This window comes from Pelophylax lessonae, assembly GCF_965119305.1.
Source record: "Pelophylax lessonae genome assembly, chromosome: 4".
Classification (NCBI taxonomy): Eukaryota; Metazoa; Chordata; class Amphibia; order Anura; family Ranidae; genus Pelophylax; species Pelophylax lessonae.
This window is the reverse complement of record NC_138771.1, coordinates 41,746,405-41,770,883: the sequence shown is the minus strand read 5'-3', so window position 1 is coordinate 41,770,883 and position 24,479 is coordinate 41,746,405. Positions and strand designations below refer to the sequence as shown.

At 48.7% G+C, this 24,479-nt stretch overlaps 1 protein-coding gene across 1 annotated transcript in view; it reads left to right on the top strand.

Moving 5' to 3' along the window:
* Positions 1–24,479, top strand: part of SLCO3A1 (solute carrier organic anion transporter family member 3A1) — a 502,692-nt gene that overhangs the window by 99,400 nt on the left and 378,813 nt on the right. Inside the window, exon 2 of the mRNA XM_082254687.1 lies at positions 14,876–15,341. Coding sequence (XP_082110813.1) covers positions 14,876–15,341 — 466 coding nt within the window. The remainder of the gene's footprint in view (positions 1–14,875; positions 15,342–24,479) is intronic.

Genomic DNA, 24,479 nt, shown 5'->3' with positions numbered 1-24,479 from the left:
AAATGTGTTGAGAAGTTCTAAAACCAAGTGTCAGGCAAACCTGTGTGCTGGTTAAAACTGCCTAAGTGACAGTACTAAATACCTAACCGCGTAAGCTGCCAGTATTTGTCCAATCATTCAGGCTTTGCTGCCACAATGTTGACCAGAGACCTGATAGGTAGCGTTGGTCGCTGGAGTGACCTCTCCATATTTGTCCAATCATTCAGGCTTTGCTGCCTGCCACCATGTTGACCAGAGGCCTGATGCGTAGTGCCTGTCACTGGAGTGACCTCTCCGTATTTGTCTAATCATTCAGACTTTACTGCCACCATGTTGACTAGAAACCTAATACGTAGGGCCTGATGCTGGAGTGACCTCTCTGCAGTGCTGTATTTTGGTCTAGGCCGACAAGGCCCAGGCCTAGGGCAACACTTTGCAGGGGGGGGGGCAGCAAAAACAGCTGCCCCCCTCCACCTGAGACTCTATTGGCCATTGGTTGCTAGAGCTGCCTCTCTCACCCCCCTCCTCTCTTTCTCACCCCCCCCCTCTTCTCTCTCTCTCTCACCCCTCTTCTTGCTCTCTCTCTCTCATTCCCCCTCTCTTTTTCTCTCTCTCATTCTCTCATTCCCCCTCTTTCTCGCATCCCCCCTCTCTCTCACCCCCCCTCTATCTCTTTCACCCCCTCTCTCTCTCTCACCCCCCTCACATCCCCCTCTCTCTCTCTCATCCCCCTCTCTCTCTCCCTCACCCACCCCCTCTCTCATCCCCCCTCTCTCTCTCCCTCCCTTACCCACCCCCCCTCTCTCTCTCCCTCACCCACCCCTCCCTCTCCCTCCCTCACCCACCCCCCTCTCTCACCCACCCCCCTCTCTCACCCCCACTCTATTGGCCACTGGTTGCTAGAGCTGCCTCTCTCACCCCCCCTCTTCTCTCTCTCTCTCACCCCTCTTCTCTCTCATTCCCCATCTCTTTTTCTCTCTCTCATCCTCTCATTCCCCCTCTCTCATCCCCCCTCTCTCTCACCCCCCTCTATCTCTTTCACCCCCTCTCTCTCTCACCCCTCTCTCTCATCCCCCCTCTCTCACATCTCCCTCTCTCTCTCCCTCACCCACCCCCTCTCTCACCCCCCTCTCTCTCCCTCCCTTACCCACCCACCCCTCTCTCTCCCTCCCTCACCCACCCCCTCTCTCACCCACCCCCCTCTCTCACCCCCACTCTTGGCCACTGGTTGCTAAAGCTGCCTCTCTCACCCCCCTCCTCTCTTTCTCACCCCCCCCCGTCTCCCTCTCACCCCTCTTCTCTCTCTCTCTCATTCCCCCTCTCTTTGTCTCTCTCTCATCCTCTCATTCCCCCTCTCTCTCTCATCCCCCCTCTCTCTCACCCCCCTCTATCTCTTTCACCCCCTCTCTCTCTCTCTCTCTCACCCCCCTCTCTCATCCCCTCTTTCTCTCTCTCTCTCTCTCTCTCACATCCCCCTCTCTCTCTCTCATCCCCCTCTCTCTCTCCCTCACCCACCCCCCTCTCTCATCCCCCCTCTCTCTCCCTCCCTTACCCACCCCCCCCCTCCCTCCCTCACCCACCCCCCTCTCTCTCCCACCCCCTCTCAACCCCCTCTCAACCCCCTCTCGTGAGATCTCAGGGGTTCATGCTGGGACTTGTAGTCCTTAAATTTTGGAGGGAGTCACATCCGTTAAAAAGGAAGGAGTGGGGCAAATTTAAATAGGAGGGGGCGCCCAATTTTAGTCTTGCCTAGGGCAGCACAAAACCAAAATACACCACTGCCTCTCTGTATTTGTCTAATTATTCAGACTTTGCTGCCACAATGTTAACCAGAGACCCGATACGTAGTGCCGGTTACTGGAGTGACCCCTTGGTATTTGTGTAATCATTCAGACTTTGCTACCACAATGTTAACCAGAGACCTGATGCGTAGTGCCTGATGCTGGAGTGACCTCTCTGTATTTGTCTAATCATTCAGACTTTGCTGCCACAGTGTTGACCAGAGACCTGATGCTGGAGTGACCTCGGTATTTGTTAGGCCTTTCAGGCATTGTTCCCACAGTTTTTTAACCAGAGACCCTAAAGGGGGGAATTTAATAAAACTGGAGCACTCAAAAGCAGATTGGCTACTATGCACAGCTGCACCAGATTCTAACTTCAGCTTGTTCAGTTAAGCTTTAAAAATAAAACCTGGAAGCTAATTGGTTTCTATGCAGAGCTTCACCAGATTTTGCACCATGCAGCTTTAGTAAATAACCCCATAGCGTTTGATGCGTCAGTGACCTCTCAGTCTTTGTTAGATCTTTCTGGTTTTGTTTCCGACAGTGTTGACCAGAGACCCGATAGGCTCTGTTCATACCTATGCAGGCTTGACAGTGTGTGTTTGTTTACAATCTTACACGTTTTCTGCGTTGTGTGACTATGAATAGGACCCTAAAGCTAAACTCCAGGATGAGTAAACCTTATCCAAACACGAGAGGCATGTGTACTCTTCTTGAATCTCAGAGTGCATTTCATCCAGATCGCTCGCCAGTGTGAAACGTTGCCTCTTTTTAGACCGGTCACTGCTGCTCTCTCTCTTTGTGCAGAGTGACTGGTCTTGTCTCCGCCCCTCCTGTAGTTTTCTGCAGGCAGCCTGTAGTAGTTGGAGCTGATTACACATGGATGTGCAGCCAGTGATAATGTCACAACTACATTTACAAGGACAAATTCTGGAGTGAAAAGGCAAATAGTTTTACTGCTACAGGGCACACCTCTGTGGGGGATCATGTGTATATATACGTTATCTTACATTTCTGGGTAGGGGCACGCATGTGGCTGCTAGTGGCAGCCACATGCGTGCCTCCACACAGCCTATCAGTGGGTACCGCGGACTCAATGTCCGCCAACACCGACTAATTATCCTACAGAGAGACAGAACGGCGGTCTGCGTATGTAAACAAGCAAAGCAGAGACATGGATCTATCTCTCCCCCTAGTAAAAGCACCTCCCACACTGTACACAAACACCAGCTAGGCACACAGTTAACCCCATTGATCGGCCCCTGATGTTAAGCCCTTCCCAGCCAGTGTCATTAGTACAAAAAACTCCTCAGTGTGAAAGAAGCCTTAATACCACTTTAACCTCTTGCCGACTGCAATAGGTAAATATACTTTGCAGTTTGCAAGTGATATACTGGGATTATGGCTGAAAATCTCAGCCATACCCTGGTATCGTTTTTTTCAGCAGGCGGCTGACTTTCTCATGAAACTGGTCCAAACAGCTCCTGAGCCGCTGAAACAGTTTCCGAAGCAATAGCGTCCCCTCCCGCCGCTCGCCAGTGTTTCTCAGACTTACTGTTTCCGTCGGTTTGCCCGAGAAACGATCTGACAGTGTGGCCGGCTGCTCCCATAGGCGATCAAATGGTTAACACTCTTCGATCGACTCTATGACCTTGGAAGACCTGAGCAACGTCCTAACATTGCTTCCATTCCAGACTGGAAGAAAAAAAAATATATATTTTTTAAAGCAAAAGATCTTTTGCTTTTAATTAAAGGTAAAGAAGAGATTTGGGGTCTTTGACCTCAGATCTCTCCATAAAGAGGACTTGTCATCCTTATTTCTATTACATTCTTTGTAATAGGAATAAAAGTGATTAAAAAAAAAAAAAAAGAACCGTGTAAAAATAAAAAATATATCAAATTTTTTTTAAAGTGCCCCCATTCCTCCGTGCTCGCGCGCAGACGCGAATGCATACGTAAGTCGCGCACACATATGTAAATGCTGTTCGAACCACACATGTAAGTTATCGCCACGAACATTAGAGCGAGAGTTCAAAGTCTAGTGCTAGACCTCCTCTGTAATTCTAAACTGGTAACCTGTAAAGGCGTTAAGGCTACGTTTCCACTATTGCGGCTACAAAGTCGCGCAACTTGTTTGCGGCTACTTCTGGGGACTTCAGTGCGACTACCTTCTATGAGGGATAAGTCGCACTGAAGTCGCCCAAAAGTAGTGCAAAAATCTTTTTCTCTTACGTCCTCCGACAGTCGCCGCCTCTTCATATTCGTCACAATGGGGTATTAGACTTTGCTCCGAAGGAGTAGCTAGGCAACAGAATATGTTAACATTAAAGCTTTTAACATATCCCACCCACAGGGGGTGGTCCCCTCAGTCAATACCCTCCTACTTCCTGCAACCATATCCCAGTTTCAATGTCTAGCTTGTCAGGAGTAGCTGGATCTCTCTATACTGGGGCTTTTTGCCTCAGCCTTTCTCTTCTTTTTTGATTTTTTGTTTGAGTTTTTTCTGTCTCATTACTTAGCTGTTCTTTTTGTCAGCGTTAGTTAGTTCTTCTGATGAAGAGGATTTGTGCGGGCTGGGTCTCGGGCTGATCCCCCTGGTCGCAGGTCGTGGGTCAGTGGCTTCCCAGCCTGCCGTCGAGCATTCAGCCAGGTAACGCTCCTGGCGCAGTGAACGACCCATCCCTGTTCGGTGCAGGGATGATTGGTGAGGTGGCTACCTCACTGGACGCTGTGCGGTTTCTTAACCCCGATTTTGTGCGTCCTGGATGCGACTCTCCCTGCCTCATGTGCAGCGGCTTGTTCGCCTGTGCGGGTTCCCCACGCCATTATGAGGTAAGTGTGTCTATGTGGGGACCTGTCTGTCTGGGGGGGGGGGGTGTCAGTCTGGGACTGTGTAACCTGCCTCTGTTCACACTGTTTGTCTCCCTATTGATCTGGCTGCATGCTGTGGGCTGCAGGGGGGGAGGGGGGCTGTGTGGCACTGTCTGTGTCAGCCTGTGTACAGTGTGAAGGGCTGTGTGCTGTGGGGCATGTTTTTGTCATGTTTGGGGCACGATACAGCGATCGCTGCGGCGATCCGCCATGTTTTTTTACATGGGTGGTGTTCTATGCATCACAGTAGTAGAGGAGCGGCGGTTTCGGCGCCCAACGGCACCATTTTGCCTGCGCTCGCTCCAGCCGCATGTTTTCACTGCGGGCGGCCATTTTCTTGTAGCCTTCCATAGGCTTTAATAGAGCGCCCTGATTGCATCACTTCCTCTTTCCTGGGTGCACCGATCGAGGCGGCAGCAGCAGCAGCAGGGGTCTCCTCAGGTTTTATCCTTCTGTTCCTTCCTATATCCATTGCCTGTGTTCAGTTTTATCCCTGTGGGGGTCTCATTGTGCTTGTGTGTGTGTGCGGTGGGCTGCGCTCGCCACGCTTATTAAAGGGGCAGTTAACCCTTTATTCTCTGGCATATTTTTTTGGGGCAAATGGATTCTCAGGAGGGCAAATTTCCTGCCACCTTGGTGGGAAGCCAGGGGACTGCTGTTTCCCCCCCAGGGGGGGATTTAGCCGAAGTGGTGGCTAACCTTGCTGCTCAGGTGCAGATGCTGGTGGCTGCTCAATCCACTAAAAGACCCAGAGTTTCTATTTCCTCTGATTCTGAGGGTGAAGGTGATGGGGCTGCTATGGCTGGGGTCTCCTTATCAGGGTCCCGTTCCTCCCTGGATCTCGTGGGGTCCGAGGTGGAGGCTGAGGTTGAAGGGGTTGATAATTCTCCCCCTGGCTCGCCTGAAGAGCTTGCAATCATGGATGAATTGGTTGCTTCTATAAAACAAACGCTGCGTTTGCAGGATGAACTGTGTCCTCCTGCTGCCCTGGCGGCTTATGGGACGCAGAAAAGACGCAAGACATCGCAGGTCTTTCCCTGCACTGATGATTTTCAGCGCGCTGTTAAGGAACAATGGCGCAATTTACGCAAACCTTTTGCTGTGCCAAGTAGGTTCAGGCTGCGTTATCCTTTCACGCCTGCCACTGATGAACGGTGGTGTGTGCCACCCCCGGTGGATCACGCCATTGCGGTTTTGAACAAATCCACTGCGATTCCCGCAGAGGATACCCCGGTGTTCCGAGATGCCACGGATAGGAGAATGGAGTCTCTTGCCCGTCACACTTATTCAGTTACGGGTTCGATGCTTAAAGCTCTGTTTGCCTCTCTTATGGCAGCCCAGGCTGTCGCAAGTTGGACGCAGGTGCTTAGGCGCGTCCTAGTGGCTGATTCGGCCTCGCCGGCGACATTGGATATGGTGGATCAAATCCATCAGGGTGTCATGTACCTGTGTGATGCGGACTTGGACTTAGTGCCATTGGCTGCACGTGTACAAAGCGTGGCGGTGTTGTCTCGCCGCCTGGTTTGGTTGAAGTGTTGGTCGGTGGACCAATCTTCGCGCAAGACCTTAGCCAATCTGCCTTATGATGGATCACGCCTTTTTGGGGAGTCCTTGATTAAGGGGATCACGGGCGGTAAGAGCACGCTCTTGCCCCACTTCCCCAAGGCTAAGGGGGCTCCTGGTAAGAAGCATACTAATTTTCGGCCTCCTCCAAGGGCAAACCGTTCAAGGGTCAAGGCTCCCAAAAGAAGCCGTGGTCTGGTAAACAGAAGTCCGGTCAGTCCGGACCCTCTACCCATAACAGTGCGGCCTGAAGGGGCGGCATCACCCAGTTCTGCAGTGGGGGGACGCTTGCTCTTTGTTCTTCAACCCTGGCTGGCCCGCGTGCGGGACCGGTGGGTTCAGGAAATCGTTTGATCTGGCTACAAGATCGAGTTTCTCTCTCGGCCGGAGAGCAGATTCTTTCCCTCAAATCTTCAGCTGTCTCCGGAGCGTTTGTGGGACCTGCACCTAGCGGTGCGGGACCTGAGGACTCAGGGAGTGGTGGTTCCGGTGCCTCATCGGGACAGATTTCGGGGGTTTTATTCCAATCTGTTCACTGTGCCCAGAAAGGAGGGCAAGGTTCGTCCAATTCTGGACTTAAAGGCTTTGAACCGCTTTGTGCGGGTTCGCAAGTTCCGCATGGAATCCCTGCGGTCGGTGGTGGCTGCCCTGGTTCCGGGGGAATTCATGGCCTCCATCGATCTGAAGGATGCGTACCTTCACATCCCGATTTTCGAGGGTCACCAGAGGTTCCTTCGATTCGCCATTGTGGAGGATCATTACCAATTCGTGGCGTTGCCTTTTGGTCTCGCCTCGGCTCCTCGGGTTTTCACCAAGGTGCTTGCTCCCGTTCTGGCTTTGTTGAGAGCTCAGGGCATCTCTGTCCTGGGGTATCTGGACGACATTCTGGTTCGGTCTGCGTCCAGCCAGGGTCTGGAAAAGGACCTGTCCGTCACGATGCAAACTCTACAGGAGTTTGGTTGGACGATAAATTTTCCAAAGTCGACGCTGAGTCCGTCGGTTCGTCTTCCCTACTTGGGAATGATCCTGGACTCGATCCAGGCGAAGGTCTTCCTGCCGGAAGACAAGCTCAGGACTCTTCAGGAGGAAGTCAGGTCCCTCAGGGACAGTCCGTGCTCGTCCCTCTGGACGTGCATGAGATGTCTGGGATTGATGGTCTCGGCTTTCGAGGCGATTCCCTTCGCCCAGTTTCACACGCGGGGTCTCCAGGCGGAGATCCTGTCCAAGTGGGACGGGCGACCCCAATCTCTGGATCTTCTAATTTCGTTGAGCTTTCGCACCAGAAGGGATCTTCTGTGGTGGCTCCAGTCCCCGATGATATCGGGGGGCAAGTCCTTTCGTCCTATCTCATGGACAGTGATCACCACGGATGCCAGCCTGTCGGGCTGGGGTGGTGTTCTGGGCGTTCTGTCCGCCCAGGGAACTTGGTCGGAGGGGGGAGTCCTCCCTTCCGATCAACATTCTGGAATTGCGTGCGATAAATCTCTGCCTTCGTCGCTGGACGGACCGACTGCAGGGCTGTCCGGTTCGGGTGCAGACGGACAATGCCACGGCGGTGGCCTACATCAACCACCAAGGGGGCACCAGGAGTGCCCGAGCGGCTCGGGAAGTGGCCGACATTCTGTCTTGGGCCGAGACTCATGTCCCGGCGATAACGGCAGTTCACATTCCGGGGGTGGAGAACTGGCAGGCGGACTATCTGAGTCGCCAGACCCTGGATCAGGGGGAATGGTCTCTCCTCCCGGCTGTCTTCCAGATGTTGTGCGCGAAGTGGGGTCTTCCAGATGTGGACCCGTTCGCGTCTCGTCTGAACAACAAGGTGAGAAGGTTCGTGGCAAGGACGCATCAGACGCGTTGGTAGCCCCATGGCATCAGTACAGACTGATGTATGCGTTTCCACCGATTCAATTGCTGTCCAGGTTCCTCCGCAGGTTGCACTCGGAACGCAGCACGGTGATTCTTGTGGCACCGGACTGGCCTCGCCGGTCCTGGTACGCAGACCTCGTGAATCTGGCGGTCGACGCCCCATGGCGTCTACCTCTTCGAGACGATCTCCTGTCTCAGGGCCCGATATTCCATCCTGCTTTACAGTCGCTGGCTTTGACGGCCTGGCTGTTGAGACCGAGGTCCTGAAGGGTAGGAGTCTCTCCCCTGAGGTCATTCACACTTTGATCAACGCGAGGAAACCTTCCTCAGGGAAGGTCTATTACCGTACTTGGAAGGCCTATTTTGCCTGGTGTGAGTCCAGGGGGTTTTCACCTCGCACGTACTCGGTTTCTCGAGTGTTGTCCTTCCTTCAAACGGGTGTCGACCAGCGTTTGGCGCTGGCTACGGTCAAGGGTCAGGTGTCTGCGCTGGCCGCTCTTTTTCAACGTCCTGTGGCTTCTAACTCCTTGGTTGCCACTTTTGTTCAAGGAGTGCGGCATCTGGTCCCTCCTAGGAGGGAACCTCTGCCTCCTTCGGACCTGAATCTCGTTCTATCTGTGTTACAACGTGCTCCCTTTGAACAGATCAGGGAGATCTCGTTGTCCATGTTGTCCAAGAAGGTCGCCTTTTTGGTGGCGATCACTTCGGCTCGCAGAGTGTCGGAGCTGGCGGCTTTGTCCTGCAAGTCTCCGTATCTGGTCATTCACTTGGATAAGGTGGTCTTGCGACCTAATCCTTCTTTTCTTCCGAAGCGAGTTTCGGCATTCCATCTCAATGAGGATATTGTCTTGCCTTCGCTGTGTGCGAAGCCTAAACATCCGAAGGAGGTGAGGTTGCACTCTTTGGATGTTGTTCGGGCGATAAGGGTTTACCTTAAATCGACTGAGTCTTTTCGCAAGACGGATTCTTTGTTTGTCCTTCCGGAGGGTCCTCGGAAGGGTATGGCGGCGTCGGCTTCTACCATCGCCAAATGGATCAGACAGACCATTGAACAGGCATATGCTTTGCAGGGGAAAGTTCCTCCGGTGCCTGTGAAGGCGCACTCTACTAGATGTCTGAGTACGTCTTGGGCCTGTCGTCATGGGGCTTCTGTGGCCCAGGTGTGTAAGGCGGCGACCTGGTCGACCGTACACACTTTCACAAAATTCTACAGAGTGGATGTTCAGGCATCGGCAGATGCTTCCTTTGGCCGCAAGGTTCTTAGTGCGGCAGTTCCTTAGGGTCCTTTTGTTTTGGACCCCTGGCTGTTGGGATACGTTTTTATCCCTGGGTTATTTGTTTTTTTCCTGGGTTGTTGCTCCTGTTTTTTTCCTGTTGCCCAGCTGGTGTCCTTCCTTTGGTAAGGTTCCTTTCTTTGATGTGGAGACTGCGTTGCCTTACGGCGCGGCTGCGTTTCCCACCCCTCATGTTTGCACTGCTTTGGGACGTCCCCATTGTGACGAATATGAAGAGGCGGCGACTGTCGGAGGACGTAAGAGAAAACTGAATTTTTGTAAAATCTTACCTGTAAAATTCCTTTCTCTGAGTCCTCCGACAGTCGCCGCCCCCGCCCCTCTTTTGGGGTTTGGTTGTAACTCTACTGCTATTCCACTGAAACTGAGATATGGTTGCAGGAAGTAGGAGGGTATTGACTGAGGGGACCACCCCCTGTGGGTGGGATATGTTAAAAGCTTTAATGTTAACATATTCTGTTGCCTAGCTACTCCTTCGGAGCAAAGTCTAATACCCCATTGTGACGAATATGAAGAGGCGGCGACTGTCGGAGGACTCAGAGAAAGGAATTTTACAGGTAAGATTTTACAAAAATTTAGTTTTTCAAGTCGCTGCGACTCAAGTCCCGGCAGTTAGAACAGTCCTGATTGTAAATAATGGGTTTTGACTTGTCATGCGACTTGACATGTGTAAAGTCGCACAACAAGTCGCAATAGTGGAAATGGAGCCTTAAAGTGTTGCCTATGGAGATTTTTAAGTAGTGTAGTTTGTCTCCATTCCACGAGCGTGCGCAATTTTAAAGCATGACATGTTAGGTATTTATTTACTCAACGTAGCATCATCTTTAGGCTCCATGCACACAGGGCGTCAATAAACGTGCTCCAAAGCTGTTTACTTGACGCCGGGAAACAGCAGCTGTAAAAACGTGCTTTCAGTAGCTTTTTCAATTAGCGTTATTGCACGTTTGGCCACAGTAGCTGTTAGCAGCTTTTTTTCTGCCTCCATTCAAAATCAATGGTTCCCTATGGGAGCCTATTGATTTGAATGGAAGTCGCACCGCAGGTCGGATCAGGGTGATCCGACTTGCGGCGCGACTTGAGCTGTGAGAATCTTGAGGGGGAACTCCACGCCAAAATGGGGAAAAAAACAGTGTGGGGTTCCCCCCCGGTTCCAAACCAGGCCCTTCGGGTCAGGTATGGAATTTGAGGGTAGCCCCACGCCGAAAAAACGGCGTGGGGTCCCCCCCATAATCCATACCAGACCCTTATCCAAGCATGCAGCCCGGCATACCAGGAAAGGGGAGGGGACGAGCGAGCGGCCCCACCCCCCCTGGATCATACCAGGCCACACGCCCTCAACATGGGGGGGGTGTGGGTGCTTTGGTGCAGGGGGGGCTCTGCACCCCCCACCTCAAAGCACCTTGCCCCCATGTTGATGAGGACAAGGGCCTCATCCCCACAACCCTGGCCGGTGGTTGTGGGGGTCTGCGGGCAGGGGGCTCATCGGAATCTGGAAGCCCCCTTTAACAAGGGGGCCCCCCAGATCCCGGACCCCCTCCCTATGTGAATGGGTATGGGGTACACTGTACCCCTACTCATTCACCACATAAAAGGCAGTGTATGGAAATAACGACAGGAGACGATTTGGAAAGTTTATTAAAAATCTTCATCCGGCTCTTCTTGTCTTCTCCTCTCCGGGGGTCTTCTGCTGTCCGCTCCTCTCCGGGTTCTTCTGCTCTTTTGCTGTCCGCCCTTCTGCTGTCCTCTCTTCTTGTCCTCTCCTCTCCGGTCTTCTTCTTCCTCCGGTCCTCCTCCTCCGACGTCTCCGGCGATTATGCCGGTCTCTGGTCTCTGCAGCTTATTATATAGCCATTAGGGGCGTGGCCGCCAGATGACGTCATTGGGAGACCCCGCCCCCTTGTGTCACATGTGACGTTATTCAGCCTTTAGCAGCGTCAGACGTTTTTACAGTTTGACGCTGCAGCTTCAGAACACACAGTTCCTGAGTTTTTTTTGGAGCTGTAAAACGCCTATGTCACTTGGAGTTTCTAAAAGCTCTATGTGTGCATGAGTCCATAGAATAACATGGGTGGGCATTCTGCAGCTGCAAAAAAAAACGTCTGACGCTGCTAACAGCAGCTCCGAAAACGTCCAGTGTGCATGAGGCCTTAACATTATAAAAACAAATTGGGGTAACTATTATGTTTTTGTTTTTTGTTTTTTGTTTTTTTTTTTAAATCATTAAAGTCTATTTTTTCCAAAAGAATTGCGTTTGCTAAACCGCTGTGCAAATACTGTGTGACATAAAAAATTGCAATTATCGCCATTTTATTCCCTATTGTCTCTGCTAAAAAAAAAAAATTATAATGTTTGGGGGTTATACATAATTTTCTAGCAAAAAATACTGATTTAAATTTGTAAGCCAAAAGTGTCAGAAAAAGCCTGGTCTTCAAGTGGTTAAAGCAAAGGTCTACTTCCCCTGCAAACAAAAAACAAAACAAAGAACCCCTAATTTGCATTTATACATATTTCATTGCTACACAAGGCATTTTGAAATTTAATGTTAATAAAAATGACCTTTCCATATCAGTCTCTGCAGCTGTTGTCATTTTCTAAATCTTTCAACAAATGTAAATGTCGCTTCCTTGCAATAACGAAAACCTAAAGGCTGTACACCAAACAGCCATTTGGTATACAGAAATCCCACAAAAATTTCATTTCCTGCTTTTTAGTAAATCAACCCCTTTGTGTCCACTGAAATAAACAATTGCTTACACTCAGGGAAACGTTCTGGCGGGTTCAAGTTTTGTGATTGTTTGTTTAGAGCCTTGTCACCCAACCTTGTGGCCTTTTGGCACCTTTTGTATGGTTCGTGAGGCCCCTGCAGACAGGATCCGGTGTTCTGGTGCTTACTCAATCTAGTGAAGGAAAAAAATTCTTAAGTCTGGGGTCACACTGGGGTGGCTTCAAAGTCGCCTGACTCTGAAGCCGCCCCGTGCAGCGCAACTTCAGCGGGGCTTGAAAATGACTTCTCTAATAGAAGTCAATGCAATTTGCCCCCAAAGTAGTGCAGGAACCTTTTTCTAAGTTGGAGCGACTTGAGTTACTCCGATTAGAACAGTTCCATTGCACTGAATGGAGCGCGACTTGTCACCCAGCTAAGTCGCCTGACAAGCTGCCCCAGTGTAAACCGGGACTTAGATTTCCTTCTAGGAGTTACACGATTTGGTTTGTTGGGGCTTTGGTTTCTAGCAGTCTGTGTTTATGGTGGACGCCAGATGAATGTCCAATTTCCAACTTCTCATATAGCATTGTCCTGTAGTCTCTGAACATCTCTTGTAGAATGCTTGTAGTGTCTGACCATCTCTTGTAGCATGCCTGTAGTCAAGGCCAGGACAGCGTGTATTGTGGGGATTGGGGTGTCGCAAGTTTCTTCTACTATAAGGCTGACAGGAGTAGTGACAGCAGCATCACTACATTTGTCAACCCGGTGCTGGAAGCCGCAAGGAGAGAAGACGAGAGCCTGGAGGAGGTACGGCTGTGCTCTCTCTCCCCCTCCTCATAAACTCGCACATTAGGAAGGGGGGTGCAATTTGGCATATTTGCCCTGGACACTGGATGATCTTGTTTCACCACTGCCTGTAGTCTCTGACCATCTCTTGTAGCATGCCTGTAGTCTCTGACCATCTCTTGTAGCATACCTGTAGTCTCTGACCATCACTTTGAAGAATCCCTCTAGTCTCTGACCATCTCTTTTTAGCATGCCTCTAGTCTCTGACCATCTCTTGTAGCATGCCTCTAGTCTCTGACCATCACTTTGAAGAATCCCTCTAGTCTCTGACCATCTCTTTTTAGCATGCCTGTAGTCTCTGACCATCTCTTTGTAGCATGCCTGTAGTCTCTGACCATTTCTTTTAGCGTGTCTGTAGTCTCTGACCATCTCTTGTAGCGTGCCTGTAGTTTTTGACCATCCCTTGAAGCATGCCTGTAGTCTCTGACCATCTCTTGTAGAATGCCTGTAGTCACTGACCATCTCTTGTAGAATGCCTGTAGTCTCTGACCATCTCTTGTAGAATGCCTGTAGTCACTGACCATCTCTCGTAGAATGCCTTTAGTCACTGACCATCTCTTGTAAAATCTCCTATTGCATGTCTGCTGTGAAAATTTTATGCAGCCCTTTAGTGATGTCAGGGGACACATTTACGGCCCCCAATATTACGTAAATTGACCACAGCTGGTTTAGAGGATGGGCATGTCTCTCATCTGTATTTAGAATTCGTGCCGACTCTGCTCATATTCAATCTTAAAGCGGAACTAAAGTCTCCATACTTACCTGTCCAATAGTCCTGCGCCTGTAATCAGGCATCTTCATTGGCTGGCTGAGGATGACGTCACTACCACACATGTGCAGGAGCCCATCATACCGGCACTCCGATACTAAAGGCTCAGCTGCCTCAGTTTACAGTGCTGGAGGAGGCTGCAAGCAGGCATGTGTTGCAGAAGAGATGGTGCATATCTCTTGTGTGATAAGTCTGCCTGCTTTTGCAGTTTTTTACAGCTGGACTTTAGTTCTTCTTTAAGCTGGCCATACATTGTTCAGATTTTGGCTGTTTTCTGCTGAATTGGGCGAAATTTAATCTTTGGGTGGCCCTGTTGCCATTGCTGGGACAAGGTTGTCTAGAGCCCAGGGCAAACATGCCAAACTGGGCCCCCCCCCCCAACTTATATGAGCATTGTGTCAGCAAAAATCCACCCACAAAAACACTAAGCATTAATCTGCATGCTTACCCACTAAGTATAAATTGCCCCTCCTTCAATTACAAACCCACCCATTTTTGAAATCCTCCCTCTCAGCACAAATCTTTGCCCTCTTATTCCTCAAATCCCCCCAGCTTAAAGACCCCCCCCCCAAAAAAAAATGCCCCTCCTAGCACAAATCCTCTATCCCCTAACATTTCCCCTCCTAGTACACATCTTCTCCCCCCAATTCAAATTCCTCCCTCCCAGCACAAATTTCCACCAAATCCCCCCTCCTAGCACAAAACCTTTTTCCCTCCTCTCAATACAAATCCCTCCAAATTGCCACTCTTATCTCCCCTCCTCCAAATTTCCCCTCCTAGAACAATACTTACAATACTTACCCCCTGCTGCCCCCCAAATCCCCCCTTTCAACACAGACCCCCCCCCCTCACATGATACCACATTGCCCAGGGCAGGTGCCCCTCCTGCCCATTCTTGTCCTGCCCCTGCCTGTTGTCACCACCCAACATTGATATATGAGGAACTGTGAGGATGAACAGTGAAGGCAGCCATTTAGCACAGGCACTGGCTGTCAAAGTACAATAGTCGACAGCAAATTTGTTCCTTCATGTTTAGCCTGGTTAGCCTGGGTGGAGGAAACTGTTAGATTTATTTTCTTCAGCCTGCAGAGTAAAATAAACCTATGCTTGTAATGGGAGCTTTACTGGATTGTATTTAGACAGAATAACTTACATTCTCCTGTTTGTGTTACATGGTGCTTTAATATGTTCTTTTTCCTTGCAGGTCAGTGTACTGACTACCTTGGAACGAAGGTTTAATCTGCAGAGTGCTGATGTGGGAGTTATTGCCAGCAGCTTTGAGATTGGGAATTTGGCTCTTATACTGTTTGTGAGTTACTTTGGTGCTCGGGGACACAGACCACGTTTAATTGGATGTGGAGGCATAGTGATGGCCCTGGGAGCTTTTCTTTCGGCCCTTCCTGAATTTCTGACGCACCAGTATGAGTATGAATCTGGTGAGATCCGGTGGGGTGCAGAAGGAAGAGACTTCTGTGTTGTTAATGGTTCCTCTACGGAAGATCTACCGGAGACCGAGATTATCTGCAGGAATACTTCAACCACCAACATGATGTACTTGCTTCTCATTGGAGCTCAAGTCCTTCTGGGAATTGGCGCTACACCTGTACAACCTCTGGGAGTATCGTACATCGATGACCATGTCAGGAGGAAGGATTCTTCTCTCTATATAGGTACAGTGAATTACCATCAAGTCAATGATTTGTAAATGTGTTTTTTTCCCCCAAAAACATGTAAGAATAGCATTGTTTGCAACAAAGTCTGAGCATTAACCGCTACAATGGAAATTATGTCTTGTAGAATTTAATGGCGATTGTATAATTGTTTACTGGTTTGGAAGGTATTTGAGCATGGCGAAAACAACGTTTTTTAGACTGCTATTACCTGGAACAGTAGAGACTTCCCTTCTCTATCCTGCCTCTAAAACACGCCACAGATGTACCATAACACCAATGAGTGAGCCAATGGCAGCTTCCACCACTGTCTGAGATCCTAGGCTGTGTCAAGCAGCTGTCCTGACCGGTGTTCTTTAAATGTTAACTCCACCTTTTGGACCATGCTTCATTTTACCCCTCTATTTAGAGTGTAACCTAAACCACATGGTCTGATTCCACAGCTCCCCAGCTTCAAACTGCTCCTAACAATTACAGAATCCAGGGGTTCTTCTACCTGCTGACTCCTGTCATATTTAAATTTAGTGCAGTTGTGCATGTGCCATGATCAAGGGGTCGTTCTTAAAGACCAATTGCTATAGCAGTGGGAAGCTTACACAAAAGACAGCAGGATAGGAACACAGGCAGGTCATCTGAGGTGCGGAGTCTAGGTATTAACCGGGATTCATCAGATCTGATAGTGGAGATAGATTTCACTGCATGATAGCACCAGGTCATGCTCCTTAGGATTGTCCCACCAGGAGGTAAGCAAGCCGGGGTCCAGTAGCAGATAAGCAGGAAGAATCAAACAGATGTATAGTCAGTAAACAAGCCAAAAGGTCCGTAATGAGTAGTTGCAGGTTGAGGTCAGGCAGAAGCGTAGTCGTGGAACAAGCCAAGGGTCGATAACAAGTGGAAGCAAAATATGGACAGCAGCAGGGAAGACGAGAGCGAGATAATGGCTGAGAGAGCACAATAATCTGGCAAACAAGAGACATGGCTTAAATCAGGAAGTTTATGGGAGGAGCAAAGAGTTCAGGGTCGCTGTCCTAGGACTTTTACAACTGGGACTGTTTGCTCTAGATCTCTCAACTTGCTGCAAACTCTTTACCACTATTCATGCCATGTGCTGTCACCACCAATGGGTAATTGAATTACATTTGAACTACTGATGTGAGTAAACATTATAAAAGAATATCTGTGCCTGGACTGCATGCTGATTCTAGTCTACAAGGGAGCTTCTCTCAAAAGGTCTATTGCTAGTAATGCCATAACGGGTGGGAATAGAGCCCGGGGGCCTGGTCATGCCTGGCTGACATGATAAAATACTGGAAAACCTGAGGAGCCTCATGTTAGGGGGACTCCAGTGAGCCATGTGCATCACCTGAGCTGGGCTACACTGTGCTGTAGAGTGTACGTTCTCCCCCCCTACACTGCAGAAATACTGAAATTGTCCGAAGAATGTCAGATGGAGCAGAGAGCGTGCACCAGTTAGTAATGCCAAGTGGATTTAAATGCACAGTCCGCAGACTGCAATCCCTACAAGCAGCACCATATAGTGAGTTGATAGTGCGTGATAACAGCTTCATAGTCATCCATGGCATCGTTTCCAACAGCAGTTTGTAATACAAGAAGAAACTCTCCGCCAATTACACTCAATAATAAACACAGATTTCTCTCTGGCTTCTTAGCGTTCAGTCACAATGGTTCCAGTCTGGTTGTAGTTGATGCACGAGACTTCAGTCTAAGTCACTTTAGCAGAAATATTCAAAGTTTTATGGTATGACAACTGCATTTCTTATAAATCCAGGTCGAGGGTGACTGGCATCCCAGCCTACACTGAACTGGTTTCACCCCTCCCTGGGGCTATATCAGGAGAACATTTATCTGATCAATATTTACTGTCCATTGCTATCCTCATAGATCCTCATACATTCTATATTTTTTGTGCAGGTGAAAGTTTATATATGTGTGTATAGTTAAAGTGGTAGTAAACTGCACTGTGTTTTTTTTTTTTTTTTTTTTTTTTTTTAACCATGCAAGACAATCGCATAATGTGCTAGTAGGCATTTTTAACACATTAAGAAATACTTATCTTATAACGAAGCCTTCCAGCGGCGCACTGTCACCGGGGACAGGGCTTCCATCTTCCCCCGGTTGTCCTTCCGGGTTCATGTCCTCCGGCCTTCTGATTGTCCATGCCACAATCGCGTTACTCCCACGCGGGAGTCATGGCCTGCGGCATGGAGCTCTGAAGGGATCGCATATGTATGCCGTCCCTTCACAGCGCATACGCCGGTGACCTCACCAGCTGCATACAGTGTGAATATCTCCTAAACCATGCAAGTTTATCCACTTAAGCCCCGGAAGATTTTACCCCCTTTCTGACCAGGGGGTATTTTGCGATTCGGCACTGCGTGACTTTAACGGACAATTGCGCGGTCGCGCGACGCTGTACCTATACGAATTTGATGTCCTTTTTTTTCCCCCACAAACAGAGCTTTTGGTGGTATTTGATCACCTGTGCGATTTTTTGATCATGCGCTATAATCAAAAAAAGAGCGACAACTTGCAAAAATAACAATATTTTTCACATTTTTTTATATGAAATTCCCCCAAAAAAATGTAAAAATAAAATTGTTTTTTATTTTTGGCCACTTTGTTTTCTGCTACATATGTTTGGTAAAAAAAAAAAAAAACACAATAAGCGTATTTTGATTGGTTTGCGCAAAAGTTATTGCGTTTACTATCTAAGGGAAAGATTTTTGTCATTTTTGTTGTTGTTTTTTTTTTTTTAACGAGTAATGGCGGCGATCTGCGATTTTTTTTTTTGCGGGACTGCGACATTGCGGCGGACAGATCGGACCCTTGACTGACATTTTTTACACTTTTGGGGGTACCAGTGACATTACTGCAGTAATCAGTGCTATACATATGCACTGCTACTGTAAAAATGATACTGGCAGGGAAGGGGTTAACTTTATTAGAGATGCAGTGACTATGTGTGTCCCTAGGGGCGCGCTTCTTACTGTGCAGGGATGTGGCTGTGTGTGTAACAGCACAGATCAACGGTCCTACATAGCAGGACCGTTAGATCAGTGCTTTTACACAGGGAAGAATGACAAGCGGCTTTGTTTAGGCTCCATTCACACCTGGGCGTTTTCAGCTCCAAAAACGCTCAAAAGAAACGCTTCCAAAACGCCCAACAAGTAAAACCCCATTCATTTAAATGGCCCCTGTTCACATCTGAGCGTTTTGCAAAACGCCTGTAGCTGAAAAAAGTACATGAGCTTCTTTTTGGGCTGATTACCAGCGTTTTTGATAGATGTCAATGAAAAACGCCTGAAAAAATCGCGGTAAAATCGCGGTAAAAATTGCGGTAAAATCGCGGTAAAAAACGCTACACTCAAGTGTGAATGCAGCCTTACACTAGCCGCCTGCCTTTCTCCCTTCACAGCGGACGATCGCAAGTGACCGGCGGACATCGGGTCCACCACTTCCGAAGACGTCACATCTCTGACGAAACGCGTCAAGCTGGTACGCACGCTGCCTCGCTCTGAGCTATCGCTGGACCGCACGCCGCTACACCACTTCCGGATACGGCGAACCTAGCGGTGATTACACAGCGTCCAGACCTACCGTGCCGCGAGGCACTATGGAAGCTCAGCAGCGGTACTAGTATCCATATGGGTACCCCACACTTTTTGCTGTGACCTATCACGGTTTTTCTTTGCGGTATTTGCACGAGAGTTTCTGGAGTTCATCACAGTTTTTAAGGACTTTTTACTGGATGTGTTTTTACATGAAGAGTGTGTTTTTATGCATGTGTTCGAGTAATAAAGGTCGTTACCTTTCTACACTATGAGGAGCATTTCTCTTTCTTGTTTATCCCGAGTACATATGGGCCAAACACAGAACCGGACCATCCGAGGTTAGGAGAAACACACAAGCGTTTATAGATTCTTTTTGGCGTACGCCATAAGAATCCACCTTATCTGGTAAGTGGGCTACCTTACCTTCGAGCACTGGAGGGTGATCAAAGGGTCACAGGAGTCACCACCGTTTGAATTTTGCACAAGAGACTTTTTCATCCAGCACTTTGCACTTTAGTCACGATAAACGGACTGTCACCATTTTTATGTCTTATTAATGTATGCTGTTGTTGCACCATTCTTTGATATTTATACTTATATTGTTATTATACATTTCTTTTTATGTCATATGGGTATCTTTGCACTTTACATTTGAGTTTGGAGTGATCCATACTTACGTATTTATTTATATTTTTATTCACTATACTGCACTTTGTCAATCAACAACCCATACCAAGAGCTGTTCACTAGCTAAAAGGGTAGCGCAGTAAGCTTTTTTCTGTTCACAATCGGGTCCACCGGTCATACGCACGGAGGTGTCCGTGAACGAGCTGAGGCGGGAGCGCGCCTCCGGAGGCGGGAGCGCGCCTCCGGAGGCGGGAGCGCGCCTCCGGTGGCGCGCGCCTGCCCGCTATTGGCTCCCAGGCTAGTGACGTACTGGTACGTCACTTTGCCTGGCCAGGGCTTACCGCCGCAGTATATGTACTTGCGGCGGTCGGCAACCGGTTAAGAGATATTCACTGTACCTACAGGTAAGTCTTATGATAGTCTTCCCTGTGGGAACAAGTATAAAAAAAAAAGGGGTTTACTCCCACTTTAAAGGTGAGTGCCACAAATGGGAAATATATTTGTGGTAATGGTAATGTAATTAATATTCAATAATTGTATTTTTTTTATTTGTTGCTATCAATAGGGGCCTGACCAGTACCAATGTGATAGCATACGTAGAGGACAGGTATTTTTTATGTAAACCCAACATTTATTATTCCGGATATGTGCCTGCTGTACCATGTATGAAAAAAGTATCCTGTTCTCTTTGTATAGCTTCCTTTATGTGAAATCCCTGGTGTTCCTGCCAGTCCCTCTGCTTCCTTTTTCAAAACTGACCACGCTAGGCATAAGAGCACACCCTGTGGTCAGTTCTCTAGTTATTCTAGCAGTGCTCTCCTCCAATGATCAGACTTGTGCTGACACCCCACCCCCTCCCCCCACACAGCCATTTACTGTGAAGACTAGTGTACTGCTGTTTCTCTTCTCCCAGCTCTCTGAGTTCCTCATGCAGCTGAGAACAGAGGGTTTGTGATCACTTAAAAAAGGATAAAAATCTTGTTTTTATATGTATATATAAATGTTTTGCCTTTGCTTTCTATTTTAAGTTGAATGGGTTGTTCTATAGGTGGGGGTTCACATATTCTTTAATCCTTTCCCGCCCGGCCTATTTTTGGCAGCCATTGTTGGCGCTTAAAACCTTTTTTTTTCGGCTGATAATTTTCAGCGGTGAATCGCTAGCTTGATTCATTAAATACTTCAATAATCCAATACTCCAATAAATGGACACAAGGTTTTTAATGAAGAGCGGCTTCTTTTTTGAATTTGAAAGTGAATCTTTTGGAGCAGCCAGTAACTGCTAGAAACTTACACCATTGTTGAAGGAATGAAGCGATTTGTAAGCCTGTAGTGGGACAAGACACTTTGCTGCATGTCGAAATTAAAGAAGAACTTCATCTTTTTACAGACTTTACATAGTTCTTGGCCCAAATGAACTATGTCCCTCACTAACCTGTGAGGTGGCTGGATGCGCGGTAAACACTGTATGTAGCTGAGGCTCCATACAGTATACTGTGTTCTGGATGCGAGCCAAGACCTTCCTGTCTCATACCCAGAACACAGGTCAGTCTACCGCAGCAATATACAGTTTATACCGCACATCCAGCAGCCTCACAGGTTAGTGAGGGACATTGTTCGTTTGGGGCAGCCTGGCCGAAACAAACTATATAAAATCTGTGCAAAGATGGAGTTCTTCTTTAAAGCGGAACTCCTCCCAAAAGGGGAAGTTCCGCTTTAAGGACTTGTTCCCCGCTCTTCTTAGACAATTTGCACTTTCGAGGAGCAGGTATCTGATTTTGACAGGTACACGCTAGAGATCAGCGCTAAAATTTAAATGATGATAAATACAATAAAAAGGAATTCAACCAGAAAAAATTGTAAAGACGTGGAAAAAATAAAGGAGTGACCCACAAAAGAATCCAATATAAAAACAAATCCAAGAAAGTAAATGTGATAACGATCCTTTCTTCCTGTGACACCCGGGAAATGTACAAAGTGGGGACACCTCGGTGTACTAATAGGAGAAGCAGCTTACCAGAAAGCGATGGCTACTCAAATGAATTAGACAGCCTCGCCAGACAAAGCATAAATCTCAGGACCTCCAAAAGACCGTAGGTAGCGCCATAGAATGATAAGTTCCTCAATGCAGCTGCATAGTGATCAGATGGGAGTATGAAAAAGAACAGCACACAGGACCATAGCGTAATTCCGTATAAACAATAGTAAGGTTTATTCAAAAAGAACTACTCCCATGGATGAAAGTACAGACAGGCATAAATAAATGGTGGCTAGGGATTCGATCGCGGCGTCCCGCATGTATCCTAGTCAGCACAAACAGTAGTAGCCGGCTCGTGGAAGGGGCGTGTGGACGTTGCGTCTGGAGTCGCCAAAGTTTAGTCATCAAAAGACGTCGTCTGGGCGTGACTACCAGACGCAAGAAACACACGCAATAAAATCCCCTTGAGCTGAATGAATGGCAAACATCTCGGCCAATGGCTTTTGGCTGAGTCATCCATCATTCACCTCGCGACCTGCGTGACGGGAGGTTCCGGTCTCTGCCCCCGCCCCCCTGCCATTGGCCGAGATGTTTGCCATTCATTCAGCTCAAGGGGATTTTATGGCGTGTGTTTCTTGCGTCTGGTAGTCACGCCCAGACGACGTCTTTTGATGACAAAACGTTGGCGACTCCAGACGCAACGTCCACACGCCCCTTCCACGAGCCGGCTACACGCCCCCCTCTCCCCCCTCCCGCCTCCTTCCACGGCTCACCCGGGTTTCCCGTCCCACCGGGAAACCCGGGCAAGCAGCCTGCACGGCCGCCGAAGTCCCGATCAAAGCCACATAGGGCTCTGATTGGGTCTTCATGCAAAAACCCGGAAGTGATATCATGAGTGACATCACTTCTGGGTACTGTCTGGCGCCAATTTAAAAAAAATTACAGCATTCAAACCAGCCAAACTTGGCGTTTTGAATGCTTTTAAGTGCAGATCCATCCACAAGTGTACCTGTAAAGTAAAAAAAAAAAAATGCATTGACCAAAATATCGGTATCGGCAACGAAAAAAAGTTATCGGTCCATCACTAGTACACGCTTCCCACTTCTGTTCCCAGAAGACTGGATCCATCACTCTCGATGCTCAGTGGGCAACCGGCTGTGAAGCCGCAAGCTTTCACAGCTGGATGCCAATAGTGAAGATGCCGGGGACGGAAGACAGCAGGTGAGACAGCCTGGGGTGTGCTCACCGATAGATCCTTGGACAGGTGAGTGTCTGTTTTTTAAAAGTCAGCAGCTACACTTTTTGTAGCTGCTAACTTATTTTTACCACGGGTGGCTGGAACTCCTCTTTAACCACTTGCCTACTGTGCACTTAAACCCCCTTCCCATCCAGACCAATTTTTAGCTTTCAGCGCTCTCACACTTTGAATGACAATTGCGCGGTTATGCTACACTGTACCCATATGACATTTTTATAATTTTTTTCACACACATAGAGCTTTCTTTTGGTGGTATTTAATCACCTCTGGGTTTTTGATTTTTTTTAAAAAAAAAGAAAAAAGACAGAAAATTTTGAAAAAAAAAAAGTTTTTCTTATTTTCTGCGAGTAAATTTTGAAAATAAATACATTTTTCTCCTTCACTGATGTGCGCTGATGAGGCAGCACTGATGGGCACTGATAGGCTGCACTGATGGGCACTGATGAGATGGTACTTATGGGCACTGATGAGGTGGCACTTATGGGCACTGATGAGGAGGTACTAATATGCCGCACTGATGAGCACTGATAGGCGGCACTGATAGGCGGCACTGATGAGCACTGATAGGCGGCACTGATGAGCACTGAGAGGTGGCACTGCTGGGCACTGAGAGGTGGCACTGAGAGGCGGCACTGACGGGCGGCACTGATAGGCGGCACTGATGGGCACTGGCGGATGGCACTGATGGACACTGACGGGTGGCACTGATGAGCACTGATGGGCGGCACTGATGAGCACTGATGGGCAGCACCATCAGTGCCCACACTCAGTGCCCATAGTGCTGCCAGTCAGTGCTCATCAGTGCCTAGATGAGCAGGCACTGATGGGCACTGACTGGCAGCACTATGGGCACTGATTGTGGGCACTGATGGCGGGCACTGTGGGCACTGATGGTGGGCACTTTGTGTATGTTTTTTACCTTGTGTAATCAGGGCACTGGTGATCAGTGCCCTGATTACATTCTTCTGTGTCCCTGGCGGCTCATCGGCTCTCCTCCTTCCTCACACTGCAGTCTCCGTGTGAGGAAGGAGCGCTGGCGATGAGAGAAGATCTCATAAGTTTACATATGAGATCATCTCTCATTGCATGGGCCGATCACGTGGTAAATGGCCGCTGTGATTGGCCATTTACCACGATCTGTGATTGGCTGTGTACAAGGGACACGGCCGACACAGATTTTCCCCGATGCGCGCTCGCGGGAGCGCGCGGGGAGCGCGCGGGGAGCCTGTGTCTGGGAGGCCGTTTAAAGACGGCCTCCCGAAAATTAGAGTCTGCGCTGTAGCCGTCTTTCGGCTATAGCGCGGACTGGAAGTAGTTAAGTGTTGTATGGAGATCATTGAGAGGAGCCGGATGTAGAATGGTGTGATGCTTCATAAGTGGGCTGTTGGCTCTGGATAGCTTAAGGGAGAACCATTCAATAGCGAAGCAAGATTCTGCACAGGAGAATAGTGTGCCTTTTACATAGTCAGGTTGAAGAAAGAAATTTAAAGATGCAAAGTAACCAGAACTCCAAAAAGATGCTTTTCACATTGTACAGGACACCAGGGATGGATCCTGGATGGAAGATACGTGTCCCCAGTATTTGGGTTGTTGTCCTTTTAAGGGGGTAAATAAAAGGACTGCGGAGAACTCCGATTCTCACTCAGGCATGGTGAGGGGTTCCAGGGTGGTCCAGTAAAGAGGGAAACCTGATTTACAGTGCCTTG